This window comes from Dryobates pubescens, chromosome 31 (genome assembly GCF_014839835.1).
Source record: "Dryobates pubescens isolate bDryPub1 chromosome 31, bDryPub1.pri, whole genome shotgun sequence".
In the NCBI taxonomy this organism is placed as follows: Eukaryota; Metazoa; Chordata; class Aves; order Piciformes; family Picidae; genus Dryobates; species Dryobates pubescens.
Genome location: NC_071642.1, coordinates 10,858,242 through 10,884,791, shown reverse-complemented (window position 1 = coordinate 10,884,791; position 26,550 = coordinate 10,858,242). Strand labels below are relative to the sequence as shown.

General features: G+C 62.4%; 3 protein-coding genes across 4 annotated transcripts in view; 2 read left to right on the top strand and 1 right to left on the bottom strand.

Annotated features, from left to right (window-relative positions):
* FGFR1 (fibroblast growth factor receptor 1) overlaps positions 1 to 11,350 on the top strand; it is a 33,100-nt gene extending 21,750 nt beyond the window's left edge. For both annotated transcript variants that reach the window (XM_054174850.1, XM_054174847.1), the window contains 12 exons: positions 256 to 446; positions 2,868 to 3,012; positions 4,759 to 4,955; positions 5,908 to 6,053; positions 6,803 to 6,924; positions 7,042 to 7,152; positions 7,873 to 8,063; positions 8,204 to 8,326; positions 9,731 to 9,801; positions 10,335 to 10,472; positions 10,922 to 11,027; positions 11,144 to 11,350. In XM_054174850.1, the coding sequence (XP_054030825.1) occupies positions 256 to 446; positions 2,868 to 3,012; positions 4,759 to 4,955; positions 5,908 to 6,053; positions 6,803 to 6,924; positions 7,042 to 7,152; positions 7,873 to 8,063; positions 8,204 to 8,326; positions 9,731 to 9,801; positions 10,335 to 10,472; positions 10,922 to 11,027; positions 11,144 to 11,320 (1,718 nt within the window). In that variant the 3' untranslated portion in view covers positions 11,321 to 11,350. The remainder of the gene's footprint in view (positions 1 to 255; positions 447 to 2,867; positions 3,013 to 4,758; positions 4,956 to 5,907; positions 6,054 to 6,802; positions 6,925 to 7,041; positions 7,153 to 7,872; positions 8,064 to 8,203; positions 8,327 to 9,730; positions 9,802 to 10,334; positions 10,473 to 10,921; positions 11,028 to 11,143) is intronic.
* A 7,338-nt stretch (positions 11,351 to 18,688) lies between these two features.
* LETM2 (leucine zipper and EF-hand containing transmembrane protein 2) lies at positions 18,689 to 24,680 on the bottom strand. The gene is made up of 10 exons (XM_054174801.1): positions 24,499 to 24,680; positions 23,703 to 24,159; positions 23,091 to 23,234; positions 22,641 to 22,775; positions 21,866 to 22,069; positions 21,582 to 21,701; positions 20,777 to 20,887; positions 20,546 to 20,632; positions 19,879 to 19,953; positions 18,689 to 19,283 (listed from the first exon to the last, which is right to left on the bottom strand). Exons 1-10 carry the CDS (start codon positions 24,534 to 24,536, stop codon positions 19,239 to 19,241), a joined length of 1,416 nt encoding a protein of 471 aa, XP_054030776.1. The 5' UTR covers positions 24,537 to 24,680; the 3' UTR covers positions 18,689 to 19,238.
* A 553-nt stretch (positions 24,681 to 25,233) lies between these two features.
* Positions 25,234 to 26,550, top strand: part of NSD3 (nuclear receptor binding SET domain protein 3) — a 47,270-nt gene continuing 45,953 nt past the window's right edge. Inside the window, exons 1-2 of the mRNA XM_054174796.1 lie at positions 25,234 to 25,324; positions 25,598 to 25,725. The gene's annotated coding sequence lies outside the window, so the exon portion shown is untranslated. The remainder of the gene's footprint in view (positions 25,325 to 25,597; positions 25,726 to 26,550) is intronic.

Sequence of the window (26,550 nt, the reverse complement as noted above, 5' to 3'; positions counted from 1 at the left end):
CAAGAGGTTCCCCAAACCTCGGGGACTCCATGCTGGGAATTGCTTTTCTTTGGCACCCCAGGCCCTCCTGACTGCTGCCACCCCACTGCAAGGGGGTGAGGTGCCTGGACCCCATGGGCACACCCCATGAGGTTCCTCACGGATGGGGAGGGGTTGCAGGGTGCCCCCCCCGTGTGAGGAAGCTGCTCCCCTGTTGGGGGGGGACTGAGCACCCCGAGCCCCTTCCTAAGGTGCCCATGTGCCTGGGTCCCGCAGAGCGCTCCCCACACCGACCCATCCTGCAGGCAGGGCTCCCTGCCAACAAGACTGTGGCCCTGGGCAGCAATGTGGAGTTTGTCTGCAAGGTCTACAGCGACCCCCAGCCCCACATCCAGTGGCTGAAGCACATCGAGGTGAACGGCAGCAAGATCGGCCCTGACAACCTGCCCTACGTGCAGATCCTGAAGGTAAAGCCTCACAGCAGCCTGCCCCAGCCCCTGCCCCCCAGAAGGCTCCCCCTGCCCCTGGGGAGGCAGTGGGGCAGTGGCAGCCCTGTGGGACAGTGGCCACAAGGAGCTACCTGTGGTTGGGGACCACCAGCTGACCACCAGCCAAGCAGCCTTGAGGCAGCCTGAGCCCCAGAGCCGTCACCAGCTCCGTGCCAGGGTGCCTGGAGGAGCACAGGGTGAGAGGAGGGCAGGGGGGTGCCGGTGCAGTCCCTTTGCACCCCCACAGGCAGACGCCCTGGGGCTAGTGTGGCCAGCATGGGGGGAGCACAATGCTGGAGGTAGGGAGCTGAGCCCCTGAGCTGCCCTGGCCACCCCCTGGGTGCCTGTGGGACCCCTCACAGTGAGCAGACCAGCTGGGATGCCAAGCTCTGGGGTGCCCAGCCATGTCCCCAGGGGTGCACAGCTATATCCCCAGGGTGTACAGCTGTCCCCAGCCACATCCCTGGGGTGTGCATCCATGTCCCCAAGGGTGCCCATCCATGTCCCTAGGTTGCACAGTTGTCCCCAGCCACATCCCCAGGGTGCACAGCCATGTCCCCGGGGTGCCCACCCATATCCCCAAGGGTGCCCATCCGTGTCCCTAGGCTGCACAGTTGTCCCCAGCCACATCCCCATGGTCCACAGCCATGTCCCTGGGGTGCCCACCCATGTCCCCAAGGGTGCCTATCCGTGTCCCTAGGCTGCACAGCCATCCCCATCCACTTCCCCAGGGTGCAGAGCCGCATGCCCGGGGTGCAGAGCCATCCCCAGCCACGTCCCCAGGGTGCAGAGCCGCATGCCCGGGGTGCAGAGCCATCCCCAGCCACGTCCCCAGGGTGCAGAGCCGCATGCCCGGGGTGCAGAGCCATCCCCAGCCACGGACCCTAGGGCAGAGGATTTCACCCCGGCCACCCAGCCCTCGCCTCCCGTGCCCCCCAGCCCCGGCGGCGGGGCGGGCGCAGCGCCGGGGCGGCGCCGGGGCGGTGCCGGGGGCGGCGCCGGGGGCACGGCGGGGGGCAGGGGTGTGACTCGGTGTCGTTGGTCTGTTCCAGCACTCGGGGATTAATAGCTCAGATGCGGAGGTGCTGACCCTGTATAATGTGACAGAGGCGGAGAGCGGGGAGTATGTGTGTAAGGTTTCCAATTATATTGGCGAGGCCAACCAGTCTGCGTGGCTCACGGTCACCAGACCCCTGGCGCAAGGTAACGGCAGCCGTGCCCCCTGGGGCTGCTGGAAAGCACAACTCTGGGCTCTCTGGTTTCTGCTGTGGTCTCTGGTGTGACAAACCATGGAAAAATACCCGGCAGGGCTGGCCAGGGCTTGTGCTCTCTGTCTGTGTGTCCTGCCCTCTGTCCTCTCTGCTTCCCACCCCCTCCTGCAGGCGCTGGGGCTGCCCCTGAAGCCGGGTCAGAGAGTCAGGGGGTGATAGGGGTTGGAAGGGAGCTCTGGAGATCATCCAGTCCAAGCCCCCTGCCAGAGTGGGGGCACCCAGGGCAGGTCACGCAGGAATGCATCCAGGTCTTGAAAGTCTCCAGAGCAGGAGACTCCACAACCTCCCTGGGCAGCCTGCTCCAGGCCTCCAGCACCCTCACACCAAAGAAGTTTCTCCTCCTGTTGAAGTGGAACCTCCTGGGCTCCAGCTGGTAGCTGTTCCGTGACCTATCACTGGGCAGCACCTAAAGCAGCCTGGCACCTTGACACCCACCCCTCAGTGAGCTGCAGACCTCACCCAGCTCCTCTCTCAGCCTTCCCTTAAAACTAAACAGCCCCAGGGCCCCTCAGTCTCTCTTCACAGCAGAGATGTTCAGGTCCCCCAGTCATCCTTGGGGCCTCTGCTGGACTCTCTCCAGCAGATCCCTGTCCCCCGGGAACTGGGGAGCCCCAGACTGGATACAGGTCATAGACTCAGGGAACAGCTTTGGTTGAAAGGATCTCTTAAGGTCACTGAGCCCAGCTGATGCTGCCCGAGGTGCTGCCATCGGTGCTGCCCTGGTGGGCCCGGCACCACCGCACCCAGGTCCCTGCCTGCATCCCCCACGTGTGCTGCCCTCCTGTCTCCGTCCTTGTGCCCCTCCCCACGTGGTGCACAGCCAGCAGCCAGCCCTGCCCGAGGTCTATTTCTCCATGGAGCCCATCGCCAGCATGCTCAGATGGGAGCACCCTGCCTGTGGTGAAGGGTTTGTAACAGCATCTCCTTAGGTGGATGAGTGGTCATCCGGAGGGTCTCTCTAGCAGGTCTCTGCCGTGGTCTCTGTCTGCTCCCTGGGGGTCTGGCAAATGAGACTGGGCTCTCCCTCCTCTCTGGCCTCCTCCCCAGGTGATCTCATGTGGTTTGCTTCTCCCTGTCTCTCTTTTGTTTTGTTTTGGTTTCTGTTTGGCCTCCACCTCTGCCCCCCCAGACCGCTGGCGTTAACACCACGGACAAGGAGATGGAAGTGCTGCACTTAAGGAATGTCTCCTTTGAGGATGCTGGGGAGTATACTTGTTTGGCTGGTAATTCTATTGGGATCTCCCATCACTCTGCATGGTTGACAGTTCTGGAAGGTATTTACTCCTCTTCCTCTCCCTTTCCTCCCTGTTTTCCAATGTATGCATTGCAGTCCGGGAGAGAGCTGCCCCCTGACCCCCCCAGCTCTGCTCACTGGGACAGCTGCAGCTGGAGCAGGGTGGGAAATGCATCCCCCCTGCCCTCTTACTCCACTCTGCACCCCCAATTGGGGTCTGTGTCCCCCTCCCCCCCCAGTTTTGGTCACTGAGGCAGCTGCAGGGCTCCTCTGCAGCTGGAGCAGGATGGGAAATGCATCCCCCCTGCCCTCTACCCCTCCCTACACTCCCAAATTGGGGTCTGTCCCCCACCCAGAACTGGGACACAGACAGCTGTGAGTCCCCTCCACAGCTGGAGCAGGATGGGATGTATCTCCCCCTACCCTGCAGCCCCAATGGGGGTCTGCGCCCTGCTCTCTCCCTGGCCCAGGCAATGCATACCTAGGGGAACTTAACCAAGGGGCTGTTGGAGCAGGATGGTGCTGTGCCACGGGGCACAGCCAGCAGGATGGCAGCAGGGCCTGGGGGTGCTGGCAGTGCTGCCCGAGTGCCCACCCTGCTGCTGGGGGTGCTGGCCTTGCCCTGTGGCACAGGAGCCATGCTGGGGCTGTGTGTTGCTTCTGCTGTGCTGCTGGTGCCCATGGATGCTGCTCCTCGGGCATCCATGTGCCAGGGGCTGATAACTGCAGCTGGGGAAGTTTTTGGGCCCCTGGGTGCTGCCTGGCCCCAGCCAAAAACTCTTCCTCTTATCAGCCACTGCTTGCTCAGCTGGGTGTGCTCGGAGGTGGGACACAAATCTTCAGCTCCCTCTTACAGCTCTCTCTCTGAGGCTCTGATCTTTGGGGAGGGGTCAGGTTGGGGGTGCTGCCAGGGGGGTCCCATGGCAGCTCCCACCCTGCCAGGCTCACCACACTTTGCAGCCACACTGAACCCTGCTGCATGGCTGCAGCTGCTCCGAGCTGCTCATGGCACTGACACCAACTCTGCCACCCAAGCAGGGTCTGCTTCATGGCATGGGGGGGACAGGACCCTCCTCCCCACCAGCCTGAGGGTCCCATGGCAGATGGCTGCCACTGGAGCTGCTCCTGGATGCTCTGCCCTGAGTAGCCCCTTGGTAATGCCTGGGCTGCCACAGCCCCAGGCACTGCTGGAGCACACCCCACCCCCCCGCCATTGCACACCCACCCCTTTGCATCCCCTCCCCCCGGCATCCCACCCCGCCTCTGCATCCCACAACCCTTCTCCATCCCCCTCCCTGTTTCCATCCCACCACCCTCTCTACCCCACCACACTCAGGGGAGCCCCCAGCCCCCCAGGGCCTAGCAGTGTGGGCAGAGCATAGCTGATGGGAAGGGGACCTGTCCCCAGGGGTGCCCACAATGCCCCATCCCTGCAGGAGAGACTCCAGAGCAGCCCCAACCAGAGATGCCCACTGCCTTGGCACAGCCACCTCACCCCAGCAGTGCCCCCCAACTCCACCCCTCCCTCAGGTGCCCCCCATGGCCCCCCCACGTACCTTCAGCTGCCTCAGAAGCCCTGCACAGCCCTGGGGGCGAGGTGCCCATGGGTGCAGCCAAGCTGGGTGGATGTGCAGCCCCCATGGCCCTGCCCCACGCTGCACCAGCGCTGCACAGCGAGTCCCCAGCCAGCACCAGGAGGAGCTGTGAGGGCTTCCCCCAGCACCATCCTGCTCCTCAGCCCCGGGGCAGGCTCTCAGGCGCTAATGCCCTGTTCACGTTGACCCAGCTATTGAGGACACCCCTGCCATGATGACTTCCCCTCTCTACCTGGAGATCATCATCTACTGCACCGGGGCCTTCCTCATCTGCTGCATGGTGGTGACAGTCATCATCTACAAGATGAAGAGCACCACCAAGAAGTCAGACTTCAACAGCCAGCTGGCCGTGCACAAGCTGGCCAAGAGCATCCCCCTGCGCAGACAGGTAACAGAAAGTAGAGAGGGGGTTTGTTTGCACCTACTGCCCCCCTGCCACCCCTGCCCTGCCCCCTGGGGGGGAGCTTCTAGGGGAGGACGGGTGGGGGGAGACCTGGCATCAGCTCATCCTGCTGCTTGTGCCGCCCCCTCCAGCCTTGTGCCCGTCCCTGGCTGTGCCCCAGGCCAGCAGCACAGTGAGGAAGGAGATTCCCAGGCTGTGGATTCTCATGGAGCCACAGAATCCTGTGGGCTGGAAGGGACCTTTCAGGTCCCAACCCTTAACCCAGCACTGCCAGGGCACCACCGTAACCCTGGCCCTCAGCACCACATCTCCATGGCTTTGACACCCCTCCAGGGATGGAGACTCCAGCACTGCCCTGGGCAGCCTGGACCTGCTCCAGCCCCTCAGTGTCCTTCCTGGAGTGAGGGGCTCAAAACTGACCCCAGTGTTTGCCTTGTGGCCTCACCACTGCCCAGTACAGGGGCATGATCCCTGCCCTGCTCCTGCTGGCCACAACACTGCTGATCCAAGCCAGGATCCTGGTGGCTTTCAGGGCCACCTGGGCAGCGCTGGCTCATCCTGACCCTCTGCTGGCCAACCCCCCCAGGTCCTTTTCCACCAGGCACTCTGCCCCAGGCCTGGAGCCTTCCTGGGGTTGTTGTGACCCAAGTGCAGGACCCAGCAGTTGGCCTTGTTGGCCTCACTCCATTGCCCTCTGCCCATGGATCCAGGCTGGCCAGATCCTCCCTCAGAGCCTCCAACCGCCCAGCAGGTCAACACAGCCACTCCCTCGGTGCCCCCGAGGGAGCCTCATCCAGACCACTGACAGAGATGCTGAGCAGATCCAACCGCAGCAGGGGCCGGGGGGGGGTGGCAGGGGGTGCACGAAGGCTCCTGGCTGCATCTGCCCGCCGGCGGGGTGAGCCCCCACGTGGAGGTAACCCACGGCCCCCCGCAGGTGTCCGCTGACTCCAGCTCCTCCATGAACTCCGGCGTGCTGCTGGTGCGGCCCTCGCGCCTCTCCTCCAGCGGCACCCCCATGCTGGCAGGGGTCTCCGAGTACGAGCTGCCCGAGGACCCCCGCTGGGAGCTGCCCCGCGACAGGTGAGGACCCGCCGCAGCCTCGCGGGGGCCGGGAGGGACCTCTGGAGGGCATGGAGCCTGGCCCCCCCGCCAGAGCAGGAGCAGAGGATCCGGCACAGGTCACCCAGGAGCACATCCAGGCAGGGCTGGGAAGGCGCCAGAGAACCTCCCTGGGCAGCCTGCTCCAGGGCTCTGGGACCCTCACGGTGCAGAAGCTCCTCCTCGTGCTGAGGTGGAGCCTCCTGGGCTGGAGTTGGTATCCATAGAATCAGAACTGTCAGGGCTGGAAGGGAGCTCAAGGCTCAGCCAGTCCCAACCCCTGCCATGGCCAGGGACACCTCGCACCACAGCAGGTTGCTCACAGCCACAGCCAGCCTGGCTGCAAACACCTCTAGGGCTAAGGCTTCCACCACCTCCCTGGGCAACCTGTGCCAGGCTCTCACCACCCTCATGGGGAAGAGCTTCTTCCTAACATCCAATCTGAATCTCCCCACTTCTAGCTTTGCTCCATCCCCCCCCAGTCCTATCCCTCCCTGACACCCCAAAAAGTGCCCCCCCAGCTTTCCTGTAGCCCCCTCAGCCTCCATTCCCTCTGGTCCTGTCACAGTCCTGTCCCTGCTGCCCTGGGGACAAGCTGGCAGAGCAGCCTGGCTGGGGCTGGTGGCACCACCAATGCCATTTGCCAGTGCTGGTGACCCACCTGCTTCCCCCCACCCGTGGCCACCAGTCCCCCCCCTCCATCTCCCATCAGGGTCTTTCCTCCCCTCTAGGCTGATCCTGGGCAAGCCCCTGGGAGAAGGCTGCTTCGGGCAGGTGGTGCTGGCAGAGGCCATTGGCCTCGACAAGGACAAACCAAACCGAGTGACCAAGGTGGCAGTGAAGATGCTCAAGGGTAAGTGGCAGCCAGAAGGGGGCAGGGGGGTGGTCCTGGCACAACGCTGGGGGTGTGCAAGGTGTGGGGGGCACCCAGCCTGCCCACCCCCAGCTGCTGGCTGCTCCCCCCCTGTAGCTGACGCCACGGAGAAGGATTTGTCCGACCTCATCTCCGAGATGGAGATGATGAAGATGATTGGCAAGCACAAGAACATCATCAACCTGCTGGGGGCCTGCACGCAGGATGGTGAGGGAGGACACATCCCCCCTGCACCCTCTAACCACTGCCCCTGTGCCCACGGGGCTGGCACCCCTCTGACCACTGCCCCTGTGCCCACGGGGCTGGCACCCCCTCTGACCACTGCCCCTGTGCCCATGGGGCTGGCACCCCCTCTGACCACTGCCCCTGTGCCATGTGCCCATGGGGCTGGCACCCCCTCTGACCACTGCCCCTGTGCCATGTGCCCATGGGGCTGGCACCCCCTCTGACCACTGCCCCTGTGCCCTGTGCCCATGGGGCTGGCACCCCCTCTGACCACTGCCCCTGTGCCCACGGGGCTGGCACCCCCTCTGACCAGTGCCCCTATGCCCACAGGGCTGGCACCCCCTCTGACCACTGCCCCTGTGCCGTGTGCCCATGGGGCTGGCACCCCCTCTGACCAGTGCCCCTGTGCCCACGGGGCTGGCACCCCCTCTGACCACTGCCCCTGTGCCCACGGGGCTGGCACCCCTCTGACCACTGCCCCTGTGCCATGTGCCCACGGGGCTGGCACCCCTCTGACCACTGCCCCTGTGCTGTGTGCCCATGGGGCTGGCACCCCCTCCGACCACTATCCCTGTGCCAGGACAGGGCTGACCTCACATCCACGGGGCTGGGACCCCTTTGACCAGGGCAGGGCTGACCCCACAGCCACGGGGCTGGGCCCCCCTGCTCCGTGGTGCAGCTGCTGACCCCCCCTGCCCACAGGCCCTCTCTATGTGATCGTGGAGTACGCCAGCAAGGGCAACCTGCGGGAGTACCTGCAGGCGCGGCGCCCCCCGGGCATGGAGTACTGCTACAACCCCACCAGGGTCCCCGAGGAGCAGCTCTCCTTCAAGGACCTGGTCTCCTGCGCCTACCAGGTGGCAAGGGGCATGGAGTACCTGGCCTCCAAGAAGGTGAGGAGCCGCTGGGCGCCCGCGGCGGGGAGCCTGGCAGCTCAGGGGCAGGGGTAACGCACCCCTCCCCCCTGCCCGTCTCGCCACGGGGAGGCACCCGAGGGGCTCTGGGCCCTCCTGACAGCCCCACGCTTGCTCAGTGCATCCACAGGGACCTGGCAGCCAGGAACGTGCTGGTGACCGAGGACAACGTGATGAAGATCGCCGACTTCGGGCTGGCCAGGGACATCCACCACATCGACTACTACAAGAAGACCACAAACGTGAGCGGGGGGCAGCAGGCTGGGCTGGGGGGGCAAGGGCGGCACCAGGGGCGTCCCGACCCGCCCTGCCGACACCTCCCGACCTGCCCTGCCTCCTGACCCGACCCGCCCTGCCGACGCCTCCCGACCCGCCCTGCCTCCCCACCCGCCCTGCCGACACCTCCCGACCCGCCCTGCCTCCCCACCCGCCCTGCCGACACCTCCCGACCCGCCCTGCCTCCCCACCCGCCCTGCCAACGCCTCCCGACCTGCCCTGCCTCCCGACCCAACCCACCCTACCTCCCAACCTGACCCGCCCTGCCTCCCGACCCACCCTGCCTCCCGACCCCACCCACCCTACCTCCCAACCTGACCCGCCCTGCCTCCCGACCTGCCCTGCCTCCCCACCCGCCCTGCCAACACCTCCCGGCCTGCCCTGCCAACGCCTCCCGACCCGCCCTGCCAACACCTCCCGACCCGCCCTGCCTCCCCACCCGCCCTGCCAACGCCGCCCGACCCGCCCTGCCTCCCCACCCGCCCTGCCAACGCCTCCCGACCCGCCCTGCCTCCCCACCCGCCCTGCCGACGCCTCCCGACCTGCCCTGCCTCCCCACCCGCCCTGCCAACGCCTCCCGACCCGCCCTGCCTCCCCACCCGCCCTGCCAACACCTCCCGGCCTGCCCTGCCAACGCCTCCCGACCCGCCCTGCCTCCCGATCCGACCCGCCCTGCCCTGCCTCCCGACCCGCCCTGCCTCCCGATCCGACCCGCCCTGCCTCCTGATCCGACCCACCCTGCCTCCCGACCCGCCCTGCCGACACCTCCCGACCCGCCCTGCCGACACCTCCCGACCCGCCCTGCCAACGCCTCCTGACCTGCCCTGCCTCCCGACCCGACCCACCCTGCCAATGCCTCCTGACCCACCCTACCTCCTGACCCACCCTGCCAACCCCTCCTGACCCGCCCTGCCAACCCCTCCCGACCCACCCTGCCTCCCAACCCACCCTGCCTCACCTGCCCTGCCAACGCCTCCCAACCCGCCCTGCCAACACCTCCTTAGAGCAGGCTGCAGTGGAGCTGGGGGTTGGTCTCTCCTGGCTAGGATCAGGTGATAGAAGGAGAGGCAATGGCCTGGAATTGTGCCAGGGGAGGCTTAAGTTGGAGAGGAGGAAAATTTCTGTGCTGCAGGAGTGGTCAGGGACTGGCACAGGCTGCCCAGGGAGGTGGTGGAGTCCCCAGCCCTGGAGGGGTTCAGGAACCCTGTGGCCATGGCACCTGGGGCCGTGGTGGGGTTGGGTTGCTGGTGGGGGTTGAAGACCTTCAAGGGCTTCTCCATGGTTCTGTGAGCTTGCAGAGCTGTGCCCCTGCCCTGCCCCACATGCTCCTTGGTGCCATGGAGCCAATGTGGGGCTCTCTCTTGTGCCAGGGCCGCCTGCCAGTGAAGTGGATGGCCCCCGAGGCTCTCTTTGACCGCATCTACACCCACCAGAGCGACGTGTGAGTAGCGCCCAGCGGGCACTGCCCTGGCACGAAGGCTGGGCCGGGCTGGGGCGGGGATGAGGAGCCAAAACTGGCTCATTGGTTCTTGGGGGAACCCTCCCTCCTCTGCAGGGTGCTCCTGGCCACCTGGCTGCCTGCACCTCAGCATGGTGAGGTTCATTCCAGGGAGGGTGAGGAGACAGTGGCACAGGCTGCCCCCTCCCTGGAGGTGTTCAAGGCCAGGCTGGATGAGGCCTTGAGCAGCCTGGGCTGGGGGGAGGTGTCCCTGCCCATGGCAGGGGATTGGCACTGGATGGTCTTGCATGTCCCTTCCAACCCAACCCATCCTGTGACTCTGTGGTGCTGAGGTCCCTCCCTCCTGGTCCTGCACACAGCAGGAGCTGCAGAGGAGGCCACCAGCTGCCACCTGTCCTAACTCAGTGCTCCCAACCCATGCCAGAGCAGCTGTTCTGAACCCAAAGCTCTGAGCTGAGGGGGCAGCTCCCCAGAGCTGGGTGCCCCAGCCTCAGCCCTGTGTTTGCCCCGGGCAGGTGGTCCTTTGGTGTGCTGCTGTGGGAGATCTTCACCCTGGGGGGGTCACCCTACCCTGGGGTGCCTGTCGAGGAGCTCTTCAAGCTGCTGAAGGAAGGTCACAGGATGGACAAACCCAGCAACTGCACCAATGAGCTGTGAGTGTGGGGAGAAGGAAGGGGGTGCTGGTACCCCAAGGGCAGCCCCTGCCCAGCCAGGGACAACAAAGGGCACCAAAGCTGGTGAGGGGTCTGGGGAGGAGCAGCTGGGGCAGCCTGGGGGTGTTCAGCCTGGAGAAGAGGAGGCTGAGGGGAGACCTCATTGCTCTCTGCAGCTCCCTGAGAGGAGGCTGGGGTGAGGTGGGGGCTGGGCTCTGCTCCCTAGGATCAGGTGGTAGAGGAACTGGCCTGAGATTGTGCCAGGGGAGGCTTAGGTTGGAGATGAGGAAAAATTCCTTCGCTGCCAGAGTGGTCAGGGACTGGCACAGGCTGCCCAGGGAGGTGGTGGAGTCCATCCCTGGGTGCTGTTTGCCTCCCATGGGCGTGGGGTCCCCAGCCCCAGCTGCTGTCTCTCTGTGCTGAGCCCTGGCTCCCCTGTGCCCCCCCAGGTACATGATGATGAGGGACTGCTGGCACGCTGTGCCCTCCCAGAGACCTACCTTCAAGCAGCTGGTGGAAGACCTGGACAGGATCGTGGCCATGACCTCCAACCAGGTAGGAGAGCTGGCAGCCCCCAGCCCCAGCCTGCCCCCTCCCTGCCCGGGCCGGGCGCTGCCCGGGGGGCTGCCCGGCCCCTCCCTCAGCCTGCCCTCGGGCTCTGTGCCCCCCAGGAGTACCTGGACCTCTCCATGCCTCTGGATCAGTATTCCCCTGGCTTCCCGGACACCCGCAGCTCCACCTGCTCCTCGGGGGAGGACTCTGTCTTCTCCCACGACCCGCTGCCCGACGAGCCCTGCCTGCCCAGGCTGCCTGCCCAGCACACCAGCGGGGGACTGAAGCGACACTGAGGCTGGCACCGCCGGCAGGGACCGCGCCCGTGCCCGCGCTGCGCCCGCGGCTGCCGGCCCGGCGGCGCTGAGCTGTGGCAGGAGGGCTTCAGAGACACAGCCCTGGCGCCTCGCCCACCCACCCCCCACCTCCCGTGCCAGCTTCTCCTGCCGCCGCAGCTGGCAGCTCCCTGCAGCCCGAAGGTTCTCTTCCGCTGGACCTTTGCCCTTCCCTGTGGGACTGGTTCCTTCCTCTGCCTTTCCAGACCTCTTTCCCACGAAGCCTCTGCTCCAATGTCTCCTCCTGGCGAAGCTGAAATCCGCTCCTGCGGGCATCCCCCTGCCAGGGAGCCACCCTGCCACCCGCCCCAGGGGCTGCCCCTCGCCGGCGGGGCACAGGGAGCCGGGAGCATCCCCAACGGCGTGAGGGACTCGGCCGAGCTGCCAGCGGCCCCCGGGGCCGCGGCGGTGCCGAGCAGGCGGCGCCAGGAGCCCCGCAGGGCCCTCCCGGCACCGAGGGGCCCGGCAGCCGGCGGCCCCCGGGCGGCTGAGCGCTGGGGCAGCCCAAGCAGAGCAGTGCCAAGCTGCTGTGTACATACCTACAAATAATGTATAAATATGAAGAGATATTTACAGGGCTGCTTTGGATTTCATTTTGGGGGTTCCTTGGCTGCAGTTTGGGGCTGGGGGAGGGGGGGGGGAAGGTTGTTCCCAGGGTGGTAGGAAGGTCCTAGTGGCTGGGAGGGAATCAGTTGCTGTGAGGAGGAAGGGGGAAAAAAAGATAAAGACAAAACAAAAGGATAAAAACCAACAAAAACAACAAAAAAGGAGGAAACCTTTCATCTATTTTGCTATTTTTGCTGGGTTTATTTTTTTAAGTTATGTTCTAAACCTCTGGCAGTTTTAGGTCCCTGAGTAAGAGTTGCTGCTGCTGCTGCTGCTGCTGCTGCTGCTGCTTCAGTTTTGTATGGGCTTGTACTCAAGATGAATTCAAGGCCTTTTGGGGAAGGTGTTGGCATCATGTGCCTGGCCCTTCCCTGGCCCCCCACATTCCCCTCCCCACCCCCTGGGCATTGCCCATGGCATCGCCTTGGTACGTGCCAGGGTGTGGATGTGCCCTGGGGGTTGGGCCAGTGGTGGGGGTGGTGCCCTGGGGAGGGGGTGGGTTCTGTTTGGGAAGGAGTTAGGGGGGGTCCCACACCCGCCCTCTGCGAGACAGCAGGGTGGTGCCACATAGTGCCAACCCATCCAGCCCAGATGGGTGCCCAGTCCCTCACCCACTGTGCCCTGGGTGATGCCCACCAGTGCCTTACCGGCCCTCGTCCAGGGCACTGCCCTCATCCAGGGCATTGCCTTCCTGCAGGGCACTGCCCTCATCCAGGGCACTGTCCTCATGCAGGGCACTGCCCTCATCCAGGGCACTGTCCTCATGCAGGGCACTGCCCTCATCCAGGGCATTGCCTTCCTGCAGGGCACTGCCCTCATCCAGGGCATTGCCTTCCTGCAGGGCACTGCCCTCATCCAGGGCACTGTCCTCATGCAGGGCACTGCCCTCATCCAGGGCATTGCCTTCCTGCAGGGCACTGCCCTCATCCAGGGCACTGTCCTCATGCAGGGCACTGCCCTCATCCAGGGCATTGCCTTCCTGCAGGGCACTGTCCTCATGCAGGGCACTGCCCTCATCCAGGGCATTGCCTTCCTGCAGGGCACTGCCCTCGTCCAGGGCACTGTGCCACCCAGCTCTGCCCAGCCGTGCCCTCTGGTCTCTGTCCTGGAGGTGGCTGTGGTGCCCAGCTGCCCAAGCTTGGCTCCACAGAGCTGGTGCCCCTTTGCTGTGCCAGGGAGGACAGGGCCTTTCCCTGGGAGGGGGTGGCCACGTGTGCCCCCTGCTCCCTCCCTGGCAGCGGCCTGGAGGCTGCAGAGCCAGGATGCTGTTACTTGAAAAGTTTATTTTGCCTTTGTATGGAGAAATATTATTTGTTGTAAACTCTTCTGTACTGAATCTGGAATTCTTGTAATTATTAAAGACTTTAACCCAGCCACGGCCCAGCCCCGGGGGGAGGGCAGGGGAGGGGGGGAGGGGCTGCTCTGGGCTGCTGGGGGCTGGGGAAGGGGCTCTAAGGGCTCTGGGCTCCAACAGGAACAACCTCTCCCCACTCCCCAGCTGCAGACTGCTCCCCTCCTGCTTCACCCTGCAGGCAGGAGTAGTGCAGCACCCCCAGGGCTCTGCCATGCCCAGGGTGCTTTGGTGCCCCTGGGGAGGCTGAGGGCACCCAGCTGTGTATGCCCAGCCCTAGCAGCAACTGGAGCTGCTCTGCTCACATTCAGTTGCCCTGCTGGTACCTCCCCCCCAGAAAGGAGCAGGAGGTTGGGGAGCAGCAGCACCTGAGGGTGCAGGCAGGAGCTCCAGCCCTTCCCCCGCCCCATAGCCTTGCCAAGGCAGTGCCAGGAGGAAGCTGATTTATGGAGCACTCCCCCAGCCCTGCACCCCCCTGCTGCTGGCTGCCTGAGCTGTGAGTTTAATCCAGGCCTGTGAATTCACCATAAATCACTTGATTAAAAGCTCTACTTAATTTAGGAGGGAGGGGAGGGAGAGGAGGGGAGGGAGAGGAGGGAGGGGTGGGCAGGGAGCAGCTGATCGATTTAATTTACACAGGGAGGCAGCAACCAGCAGATGCTTTAAAAAGGGCCACAGAGGGCCTGATGCTGCAGCTGCTTCTCCTTAACCATTTCAGTGCTCAGGAAAGGAGCTGCCAGCCCCTTGCCCCCCTCTCCCAAGGTGAGTTACCACCTGGGACCCCTGTCCAGACCCACGAGCAGCTTGGGGGCTGCGGGGTGCAGGATGCCCCAGTGGAGGGTCAGGGATGGGCACAGGCTGCCCGGGAGGTGGTGGAGTCCCCATCCCTGGAGGTGCTCAAGGAACCTGTGGCCATGGCACTTGGGGCCATGGTTTGGTGGCTGTGGTGGGGCTGGGTTGATGTTGGACTGGATGCTCTCAAAGGGCTTCCCCAGCCCAAACAATTCCATGATTCCACCCAGCCAGAGCCCTGGAGATCTGCAGGGATGGAGCTGCCTGGATGCTGACCCTGGAGCAGGAGGTTTGGTCCCTCTCCACTCTTCCCAGTACAGCTCCAGGAGATGGGGATGCCCCAAAGCTGGTGCTGGCATCCTCCCCTCTCACAGCCAGCACAGGGGTGGCCCCTGAGCAGAGCAGGACCTGCAGGCAGCAAGCCCAGGACAAGGCTTCAGGAGCTCATCAGAGGACACCCTGGCAAGCCCTGCTCAGGGCTGTGCTGGACCAAAGCCCTCTCCATCGCTCAGCACTGCTTAGGAGGTGCCAGCAGCCCCTCCTGGCACTGTGCCCTCCTCACTGCAGCTGAACTTAGGAGGTGAGTGGGATGGGGTCCCCTGGAAAATGACCCCAGAACAGCAGAGGATCTGGTGAGGTGCCCCTGAGTGGGTGGCTGGGGGGTGCTGGGCATTGGTGGCACTCAGCCCATGTCTGGCTCTCAGCATCCTTTGTCTCTTCCTCTCCTCTCCCTCTTCTTTCTCTCCTTTTAAAGCCCTCTGGCTGTGCAGCACCAGGACAATCTCTTGGCCAGGGCCCAGGACCTGGCTGCTCTGCTGAGGGCTGAGCTGGGCTCTGTCCTGCTGCCAGCCATGGCAGGGAACCTTCTCTGCAATTCCACCTTGCTGTGGGGTCCCATGGCCAGATCCTGCAGCTCAGCAGACATGTGGGGAACGACCCCCCCTATCCCCCCCACCCCAATCACAGCTCCTCCACCCTGTGTCCCATCCAGCCCGAGGCAGCATCACTGCAGGGCAGCAGGACCCCAGGGGTCTGGCTCCAGCTCCCCTCCCTGCCCTGGCCACCCACAGCCGAGCAAAGATGGAGCCAGATGTGTGCAGCTGTGGCAGAGGCAAGCCAGGGGGGCACATGGCTCCCCCCAAAGCTTCCCTGCTTTTGGGGGCTGTGTAGTCAGCAGAGGGCTGCCTGCAGCTCCTGGTAACCATTAGCTGCAAAAGTGTGGCCAGCAGGAGCAGGGAAGTGGTGGTGCCCCTGGGCTGGGCACCGCTGAGGCCACACCTTGAATCCTGGATTCAGTTTTGTGCCTCTCACTCCAGGAGGCACAGCAAGAGGCTGCCTGGAGGCAGCGAGGTGCTGCCCCTCCATCATGAATTGGTTTGGGTTGGAAGGGACCTTAAAGCTCATCCAGTTCCAACCCCCTGCCAGGGGCAGAGACACCTCCCACCAGCCCAGCCTGGCCTTGAACACCTCCGGAGGGGGACATCCACAGCCGCCTTGTTCTGAGCTCCCTGTCGCTGGTGTCAGCCCCGAGTCCTGCGAGGCTGCAGCAGAGGCAGAGGCTGCTGGGAAGGCAGAGCTGCAGCGCAGGAGCCATAAATCTCAGCCTTTGTTGTGCCTGGGCCTCACGAAACCGGCGGCTGTGCTCCCTCGGAATATTCATCTGCTCCGAAAGTGCTGAGCTCTGCAGCTTCCCGCAGCAGCGCTCCGGAGCCCAGGCTGCCGCCAGGGGCAGGGCTGCCCCTGCCGCGGGAGCGCTTCCCAGCCAGCCTCCGGCACACCCCCCCCAGCCAGGGGGCAGCCCCTGCCCCCACACCCGCCTGGCATCGCTGCCGGCAGGGTGGCACACGTGGGTGCCATGCAACCCACGCCAGGGATGCCTGCAGGGGCAGGATAAAGGAGGTGGAGGAGCCGAAGGGAGGGCTGGAAGGAGTTTGGCACTGGCGGGGCTGGAAAAGCTCTCCCCACGCCAAAGCACACACGGCCCTGGAGCTCTGCAATGCTTCATCGGCCCCGGGCTGCAGAGCAGAACCCCCTGATTTATGGGGCTCTGCCGCGTTGGTTTCCTCCCCTCACCCCGGGGGGGTCACAGAGCAACACCGCTGACACATACCCCCCCTTGTGCCTGGGGGGGGTAAGGGGGTTCTAGGGAGGTACCTAGGAGGTAAGGGAGCTCCAAGGAAGTGCCTGGGGTCAAGGGGGTCCCAGAGGTGTGCCTCGGGGGTGAGAGGGTTTCAGGGAGGTGCCTGGGGGTTAAGGAGGTCCCCAGAAGGTGCCTAGGGTGAGCATCAGCAGAGCCAAGGCTTGGGACCGTGCTGAGGGGGCGCAGAGGACCTGTGGGGGTTGTGTCTGGTTTGTAAGGGGGGGTTGCAGTTTTCTGCCTGGTTCTGGGGAGCAGCCAGAGGCTGCCAGCCCTGCGAGGCAGCCGAGAAGCAGCTGCGGGGACGGAGCTGGGCGAGCACAGCGCTCAGAGGCGTTTGGGGGAGTTCCAAACAGGCCCGTTGGGGGGCGGGGGGGGCCCACACAAGCCCGGTGGAGGGGGGGGGGGCTCCCAAACAAGCCCATTGGGGGGGGGGTCCCACACAAGCCCATTGGGGGGGGGTCCCCACACAAGTCCGTTGGGGGCGGGGTCCCAAACAAGCCCGTTGGGGTGGGGGTCCCAAACAAGCCCAATGGGGGGGGGGTCCCAAACAAGCCCATTGGGGGGGGGTCCCCACACAAGTCCGTTGGGGGGGGCGGGGTCCCAAACAAGCCCATTGGGGGGGGGGTCCCACACAAGCCCATTGGGGGGGCGTCCCACACAAGCCCGGTGGGGGCTTCCCGGAGCGGGCGCTGGGCAGTGCTGCCCTCTGGTGGCGCCAAGCGGCAGTGGCCATGGCCTGGCGGCGGTCTGCCGGCCCCACGCCTGGTGGGCAGCGGGTGGGTGGCCGAGCAGACCCCGCAGCGGCTGGAGGAAGCAGCAACTGAGCTGTATTGGACTGGTGAGTAATTACTTCACCTTGGAGTAGTCGAACATCTCCCCTGGGAACGGAGCTGTGAAGTATTGACTGCTGGCAGGGAACAGGGGGTGGGGCAGGGCCATCGATAGTAATGGGATTGCCGTGTGTCTGCGGGCGGGGGACAGGGATTGATGTCCTTGGGTTGCATTAGCAGGAGCTAGGCCAGCTATCCACCCACCCACCCCTCTAGCTGTTTATCCATCCACCCATCAGGCAGGTCCTGGCTGCAGTTCCCCTCCCCCACCTGCAGACCAAGCCAGGGAGGTCCCCAGCCCCACTGCTGTGGCTGGGACCCCCTGGTTCTGGCCTCTGCCTTTCTCCTTCTCGTGAAGGCTCACCCAGCTTTGGCTTCTTGTGACTGGAGGGCCACGAAGCTCCTGGATGTGTGGCTCAGTCCCTACAGCAACTTACTGCAGCTTATCTCCCTGCTGCTCTTCTCCATTGCACCTCAAGAAACCTGAGCTCCTGCCCCTGCTCCAGAGGCTTTCCTGCTGCCTGTCACCTTCTTGCTGTGACACACTTGGCTCTGCATACCCAGCTTGTGCTTCAGAACAGGGAAACTTTCCCCACTTACCTCAGCTGAGGAATTCCACCTCACTGCCCACACACTGCAGCCACAACACAGACATTGCTCACATTCTTTGACTGCACTCAGAGACCTCTGTGCTCAGCAGCAGTGAAGCCTGCACTGACTGTTTGGCCTTGGCTCTTCAGGGGGTGAGATGCATTTCCAGAGGTGGGCTCTGCAGCTGGCAGCTGCCAGCTCTGTTTGAGTGGCAGCAGAGGCCAGGCCCCTCCCAGCCAAGTACCTGAAGGCTCTTCTGCCTCAGCAGCACAGCAAAGGCCTCCAGCAGCATCTGAGCCAGGTTCCAGAGAGAGAGGAGAGACACCTGAGCAAAAGGTTATTTTATTTCCATGTCATTTGTTCCCATTCCCTGCCACACAAAGATTCAGGGCTGAGAGGAGGCAGGGGCAGGAGGAGGGGACTGAGGTCACAGAACCACTTCTGTGCCAGCCTGAGCCTGTGTGTTTGAAGGGCTGAGAACATCTGACCTCGAGAGGGTTGCTTTTTGTTTTGAGCCAGGTTGCTCTAAAGGCTGCCTGAGCCCTAGGAAAGTCATTTCACTGTGTTTAGCACCAAGTCTACCTTGCAGTGTGCAGTCAGTATGAATAGAGACATGTCAAACCCAGGCTGGGAGTCACTTCTGAACACTGACAGAGTGGAAATACGAACAACTGCGGAGCCCAGCCCTTGAGCAGCCTCCAGCCTACCACAGGCAGTCACCCAGGCAGTGTGGGAGGGGGCTGTACAGCAGAAGAGGTCTGAGGGCTCTTGCTGACAGTTCTGAGCCTGATCAAGCCTCACCAGGTCCTACATTGGACTTAGCCCCCAGCTGTGGGTCCCCAGGTCCTGCTGGGACATCCTCATGGACCTCACACCAGCATGCAGTGGGATCCCAAAGCTGCCAGACTCTGCCTGCCCTGCCAGGGGCTGGCACCAGCTGCAGATCCCACTGCTGGAAGCCAACACTCAGGCACTGGGAGCTGTCCTCTGCCCTGCTCTGCTCTTCTGCAGCAGGTTCTGAAGTCCTGCTGAGAGCTGAGCTCAGCCACACCACCGAGCAGGGGGCTGGGCCTCTCTCTCCTGTGCCTTGGTGCAGCAGGGGCTGCTCTGGCCATTAGTTAGAGGTTAAACCACACTGACCAGGAGCAGGGGCTTGAGCTTGCAGAGCAGCAGGACAAGGAGGCAGCCCTGGGCATGTGCCTGCAGAGGACTTCAAACTGCAGAACAAGCTTTACTGGGCTCCCACTGGGCCTGTCCTGCACCCTGGCCTTGATGAGAATGAAAAGCTGCCACTGGTAAGGTTTAAGAGCACAAAGAGCTGGTCAGGAACAGCACAGACACCAACTACAGCACAAGTTAAAACAGTGGGGTAGGGGATCCAGTACAAAAGAAGATGCTGGTACCACCCAGGCAGCTGTGGCATGGCCTGGAACAGACAGAAGTGCCCCCTGAGGGCTCCTGACACCTTTTCCTGTGACACAGCCTCCTGGAAACCAATCCCCCCCTCCAAGGAGGTGCAGAGATGAAGCTCTTCTGTCCTGGTCTTAGGCAGTCCTTGCTGGCTTCAGGCTAAGCTCCATTGGCCTTGCTGCTCTGAGATGCTTCCCTTGGAGTCTAGGAGTGAGAGGCAGTGGCAGGTTTCAGGCAGAAACAATGCCAATGATTCTGGGAAGTCAGAACACATTCCCTAGGGGAAGCTGCTCTGGGGAGCAACAGCTGGCTCAGGACAAAGCTCCTGAAGGGAAAAGGAGCATCCTCCTGCTGCTGAAGGCAGCCTGGACTCCCAAAGCTGCCTGAAGTGGCCCTCCCAGGTGTGTCAAATACTGGCAGAAAGCAAAGGGGCACAAGAAGGGCCCAGCCCCTCTGCAAGCAGCTCTACACACACAAAATGGCACTGAAAACTCTGCTGGTCCTGACAGAGCTGCTCTGCCCTGCTGCTCCAGAGCTGCTGATGAAGGGAAAGCACAAGGAAAGGACCTCCTGGTGACTCCCCAGGGCTCTGCTTCCCTCCCCAGCCTGCAGTGCTCACTCCCAGCTGGGACTCTTGCATTTAACAGCCTGCAAGGCAGTCCTCACCCCCAGCTCCTCCAGAGCTGCTCCTTGAGCCTCATGTTCACAACATCTGCAGCACCAATCCCCCCCAGTCTGCCTTGCAAGCTGGGTGGAGAAGCTCCTCCTGTGGAGAGCCTGAGGGCTCTGCACTGCTCACCTCTCGTGGGGGAGGCTTCACTGCCACTTCTGAGGCTGGGGGCTTCCCTGGGGGCTGAGACACAAATTCTTCATTCTTTAAGGAAAAAGCAGCCTGAAGTCAGAGACCCTCTCAGAAAACACAGCTCTGCCTAGAGCCTGCCCAGTGCCTCCCTCTGAGCAAGGCTGCTGCCCCCCACTGCCCCCCTGCAATTCAACAGCTACCTGCAGCCATTCCCAGCAGCTGACAACATTCTGCTTTCCTTCCTGTTGCTGCTTCAGGTTGGGCTCAGCTAAGGAATTCTCTTCAGCCCTGTGCTGGGAAGCACCTGCTCTGCCTTTCCCACTTGAGGGATTTCAGCTCCTTTTGTGCTGGAGGTCTCTACAAGTGAGGAAGTCAGCTCTAGCTGCTCTCAGCTCCAAGTACAGGGATTGAGTCCTGGGTAACTGAGCAGCTTGTGGCTGCTCCTCTGCTGGAAGCCAGGATCAATAACCAGCTGCTTGCAGGGCAAGATGTGCCACAGCAGCTGCCTGCTCATGGGCTCCTAGCTCACAGCTCTGAGGCTCTCAGGCAAAACCAGGCTGATGGTGGAGAGCTGCTGTGCAGGTGTCACACCTGGGGTTGGCCTGGCTTTGGAAAGGGCTCTTCCCACACCCCCATTTTGCTACTGCAGACTGAGTTTTCTAACCTTTCTTCCCTGCAGAGTAGGGGCAGGGTCCACCAGGCTCTCCTGACCTTCCAGGACAGATGTCATCACCCCAGCAGTCTCACCTGTCTAGAGAAGAACAAGCAGCTGAGCACAGCTCTAGCCCCAGCCCACTTGGAGGACCAAGGCCCAAGGCTCCTGCCACAGTGCTTCATTTCCCTCCTGTGTTAATGGTTAAACCATTAACCTGATAGCTCTCTTCAGGCAGCTCACCTTGCTGTGTGGAGCAGGAACAGACTGGGGCCTCACATCTGTTAAGTAGAAGGCACGGGAGAGCAGGAGCAGAGAAGGAGGAACATTCTCCTTCAGGTGCAGATCCAGCCACTGGTGGCACAAAGCAAGGAGAAGTTATTCCCAGAGCAGCTCCACAAAGGTGATCCAAGGGCTGGAGCAGCTCTGCTGGGAGCACAGGCTGAGAGAGCTGGGGGTGTGCAGCCTGGAGAAGAGAAGGCTCCAGGGGGACCTTAGAGCTGCCTGCCAACAGCTGAAGGGATCCTGCAGGAAGGCTGCAGAGAGACTTTTCCTGAGGGTGTCCAGGGACAGGCCAAGGGGGAGGTTAGGTTGGAGATGAGGAAACATTTCTTTGCTGCAAGAGTGGACAGGGTTTGGAAGAGGCTGCCCAGGGAGGGGATGGAGTCCCCATCCCTGGAGGTGTTCAGGAGAGGTGTGGAGATGGCACTTGGGGCCAGGGGTTGGTGGTGTTGGGCTGATGTTGGACTCTGCCCTTAGAGGCCTTTTCCAACCCAAACAGTTCCCTAATTCTAAAGGGCAAGTGTGGGCTCTACTGCAGGCCTTGGCTACTTTAGAAGCCTAAAGCATCATCTTCCCCCTGGTGCTGCTTGGGTTTCTCTTCAGTCTCAGACACTGCAGATGCTCCATACCTTACAGCTCAGCTCTGCAAGCGAAGGATCCATCCAGACACACCTGCATCAGCTCTAGTGGCACTGGGGCTGCTCTGAGCCCACCACACTGTCCTAGGAGGACCCTTTCAAACAAGCCCTGAGCAGAGGGTACTCACCTGCCCGAGCTGCTCCTTCAGCTGCTCCTCAGAGAGACCCAGAGACCGCATGCCCCTGGCTCTGCAGGCGCCCTGCAGCTCAGACACGCTCAGGCCGCCCACTCCTTCCTTGGCAATCATCTGCAAGGGCAAGAACTGTCCCTGACCAGGCACAGAGGACACCTCCCACGAGACCAGGGGGTGTGGGCAGTGACACAGCCCTTACATGAAGCAGGCAGTGACTCAGAGGGCAGAGCTGGGTGCCCTCCCCCCAAGCGGTCCCTCCCTGGCTGCTTGAGACTGACCTCATCGTCTGCCTTGATGGTCCTGAGGCGCAGCAGAAGCTGGAAGCGGAGCAGATTGTTGGTGCCAATGGGCTGCAGCTCGAGCAGCCTGCAGAGAGCCACCAGCTGGGGCCTCTCCAGGTGCTCCAGGGTCAGCTCATCCTCAAAGAGCTTGGAGAAGCTCACGATCTCCTGGGTGCTGGGCTGGTGGCCGCTGTGACGGATCTGAGCGCAGCAGAGGCAGCAGAGCCATCAGCCAAGGCTGAAGGCAACTCCATTTGTCAATCCCCTTCCCCCTCCAAGGGCAAAGCTCTTCCTGATGCTCACCCTGGTACTCATTTTCCAGTGGAAATAGGGTGACAGGGTGGAAAGGGCAAAGTGATGGATCTGGTTAGATCAGTGAGGAGGGGATCTTGGTTAGAGGTCACAAAAAGCTGAAGGATGAAGCAGGGGCCAGGCTCTTCTCAGTGGTGTCCTGAGATAGGACAAGGGGCAATGGACACAAACTGGAACCCAGGAAGCTCTGCCTCAACATGAGGAGAAAATGATTTGCTGTGAGGGTGCTGGAGCCCTGGAGCAGGCTGCAGAGAGGTTGTGGAGTCTCCTCTGGAGACTTTCAAGAGCCACCTGGATGCATCCTGTGCAACCTGCCCTGGGTGACCCTGCTCTGGCAGCGGGGTTGGACTCAACGCTCGCCACAGGTCCCCTCCAGCCCCTGCCTCTGCACAAGTCCCATATGCTCTGCCCAAAGCAGCAGCACTGAAGCTGCTTCCACCCCCAGCACAGCTCCTTTTACCTGGTGCACATAAGAGGAGAACTGCTTTCCTTGGCCTGTGTCTGCTTTGTTCCTTTTGGCCATCTCTGCAACCGTCTCCCGCAGGAACTTTGCCAACTCCAGCTTTGCATTTAACTTCTTTCTCTGCTTTTCTTCCTTCATTTGGGAAATAAAAGGACAATTAGAAATCCCCCTTGAAAATCAGAAGGGAAGATGCTGGGAAAGAGATAGATAAGACTTCAGTATTGAAAGCAAGTAAGGCTTTGGCTCCTGTGGAGCTTGACAGTGCTGGGCACGTCCCCACTGCCTGCTGAACACAGCACAACCCTCAGCCCCTGCTGTCCTGCACAGGAATCAGCTTGGGAAGCCTGACCCAGCAAGGCAGGCAGCACACAGCAGCTCTCCAGGCAGCTGCCCAGATGTTCTCCCAAGCTGCAGCACACAGCCTGCTCCATCAGGAAGGCCACAAACCTTTTTCGACTCCGTCTCGAAGGTGGAGGGCAGCATCTCAGGGAAGAGTTTCAGGAAGACAGGCAACAGAAATTCCATGAAGGGGACAATGACAAACACCAGGAAGGGAACCAGCCTGAAGAGGTCTGCACAAGTTCTCAGGAGCTGCAGGGAGGAGAGCACAGCAGGAAGAATTGTTCAACCTGAGATCAAGAGTCCCAAGGAAGTGTGGCAGCTGAGTGGATAACTTTGGCTCACTCCAGCAAGCCTCTCACCACAGCAGCTCAGAATCATGGAACTGCTTGGGTTGGAGAAGCCCTCTAAGGTCATCCAGTCCAACATCAACCCAACACCACCATGGACACTAAACCACAGCCCCAAGGGCCATGGCCACACCTTTCCTGAACACCTCCAGGCATGGGGACCCCACCACCTCCCTGGGCAGCCTGTGCCAGTCCCTGACCCCTCTTGCAGCAAAGAAATTTTTCCTCATCTCCACTCTAAGCCTCCCCTGGCACAAATCCAGGTCATTTCCTCTCCTATCACCTGATCCCAGGAAGAAGAGCCCAGCCCCCACCCCACTGCAGCCTCCTCTCAGGGAGCTGTAGAGAGCAAAACATGTCCAGCACTTACCCTTCGCCTCTCCCTCCTCGTGAGGACCTGACCATGCAACAGCCTCCACACCATCCTGGCAGCCACCTTTGTGTCAATCCACAGCAAGTGGAACCCATTGTAATAATGCTTCAGCTCATCCACAAGTTTGTGCCTTAATGACTTCTTCCCCACAGGAGCACCTGTGACCTGTTTTGAGGGTGCTGGAGCAGGCTTGGCACCCTGGGGCAGAGAGCTGGGCTGGGGTGGAGGTTCTCCTGGGAGCTCCTGCTGCAAGCAGGTGGATGTGTGAAACGTTCTGACAGCTTTAGCTGGTGGGTGAGGGTGGCTGGAGCCCAAACGTGAGCAGAGCAGTGCTGGCTGGTGTTCAGAGTCTCTTCCACGGGTTTGGGTTAAACGAAAATCCACCAGCTGGACAAAAGCAACTGCTGGGGAGTATGGGGAGCTGGAGTGTGCCAGGAGATGGGAGCCTCTGAAACTGGAGAGGGAGTTCAGCGTCAATGCACTGTGGCTAAGGCCAGTCACACAAATTCACCTTCTCACAGACAGATTAATCCACAGATTCACAGCTTGGAAGGGTCCCTTTAAAGAGCATCTTGTCCACCCCCCTACACTCAGCAGGGACATCTCCGACTAGCGCCGAACACCACCAGACACTGAACAAATCGTTACGGAAAGAGTGACTAAGCTGGGGAGACTCCCTGCTCCTGTCACTGTGGCTGTCCCCAGCCTGGCCCCCCCGCCCCCAGCACAGGGAACAGCAGAACTGCTGCGGCACAGAGCACCGGTGACAGCCGCCCCCCAGCCCCCACCTTACCTCGACCGGGCTGCGGCGAGCAGCGTGTTGAGGGCCATGGTGCCGCGGAGTCACCGGCTCTGCCCAGCCGTGGCCACCGGAGAGAGCTTCATCGCCGGGGAGTGGCCAGGGAGTGCGGGCCCGGCCCCGCCGGAGCTCTGGCACATCACCGTCGGGCTGCCGTGGCTGCGAGGGAAACGTGAGCGGGGGCGGCGCGACAGCTCGACCGGGGCTGGCCCCGCCGAGGCCCCGGCGCCCCGATCTCCCCTCCGCTTCTTCCCAGCCGCCCCAGCCCTGCTGCTCCCCTACCCAGGTCCGCTCCTAGTTCCCCCCAGCCCCGCTCACCAGCGGCCCCGCTCCCCGTGAGGGGCCCGGTGGTCCCGGTCCTCCCAGGCCCTCCCATCGCGCCCTGCCTACGGCGCTCTAGCCCAGTCAGCCGCTCTCTATGGTGCCCTCTGCGTCACAGCCCCTTCGGCGGCAACCAATCAGAAAGCAAGACTGCCCCCCTGCCAGAGGCCACCCAATGACTGCAGGGTAGGGCGGAGCTTGACCCGGGGTGCCCTCAGGAAGGGCCTCTCATTGGCTGCGAGGGCGGCGGCGGCGACGTGCGAGAGGGCGGGGCTCGAGGGTTGACGTCACGGGCCGGTGCGTGACGCCATGGCGAGGCGGTGGGGCCGCGCGTGACGTCAGGGAGGGTGAGGAGGGGACGCGGCCGGGGCCGGCCTGGGGAGGTGGGAGCCCCGCGGCTGGTACAGGGGCAGGGCCTGGGGCTGCCGTGAGGCCTGTGGTGAGGCTTCTGATGGGGCCTGAGGCGGAGCCTGCCATGGGGCCTGAGGTGGGGCTTGAGGTGAGGCCGGTGGCGGGCCTGAAGTGGAGCCTGAGAGCAGGCCTGAGGTGGGGTCCGTGCAGGGTTTCTTCCCCAGCCTCCTCCCTGGCCTGCTGCCAGGGCTTTGGACCCCCTCCTTTCCCCCACTCTTTTTATTACTTCCCATTAGTTTTGCTGCAGGCAGCCCCAGCACCCTCCCGGGGGGGCGGCGGCGCCCTTGCCCCTGCAGCCAGGCTGGAGCAGCGCCGCCGGCAGTGCCTCTTCCCCAGCATCTTTTCCTTGTTGTTTATGTAGCACCTGGAGAGCAGGAGAGAAACCAGGAACCATGTCCGGACGTGGGCTCCAGGCTGGAAGGGACACACTGGTTCTGCTCTGCCTGCCTGCTGCAGCCCCTGAAGCCTTGGCTCGAGTCCTAGGCAAAGGTAGGAGAGCTCATTAAGCAATTAACTTGCATGTTAACGTTGTTTCAGCCACATCAGATGTTTGCTGGTGCATTTATGGGGCTTTTCAAAAGCAGAAAGATAGTCCAGCAGCTCCCAGTGGCTAAGCACAATGCTGAGAGTCTCCTTTTATTTTCTTTTGTGTGTGTGTAACAAAATTTTGCTTTGGTTTAAGTGATTGCAGGTTGTAGCTGTATAAAGAGCAGGACATTATCTGAGCAGCTGTGTGTGTGTGCCAGGGTGTGTAAGAGGAGAGTATGTGTATGTGTGTGTGTTACCACCTGAGAAGAGCTTTGCATGGAATGAGGTGTCAGGGGGAAGCTTCAAGCCCAGACGTGTTTGAGACAACTGCTGCAGGTCTGTGGCTCTGATGAAACATGCAGGCAGCTGCAGAACTGTTCTTGGAAGGTGACAGGAGACTCAGCCTCTCAAAATGTCTTCTGTGCTTGAGAGACTGGTGGGGGAAAAACTGTTTATTGCCCACAATGAAGAAGGTTTGTAACCCTTTGGCAGTTTCACAGAACAGGTGAACCATTGGTTAAAAGGGAAACGAAAGTAGGGAGGATGGGTAGGAGGTGCTACAGAAGGCTCAGGAGGCCTGCCAGCTTGGTGCTGCTTTCCTGGTGGGAAAGCACATTCCCCATGGAGGGCTGATCTCAGAGCCCTTTAAATTCTGAACAAACCCTTCCCCACCCTTAACCCACATAACTTTTTGCTGTCAAAATTATCTCTGCCTTGTTAATGCAGCCCAAGGAATAGTACAACTTAGTTCCTGTGGGCTTTGTTCTGCCAGAGCTGGGTCTGCTG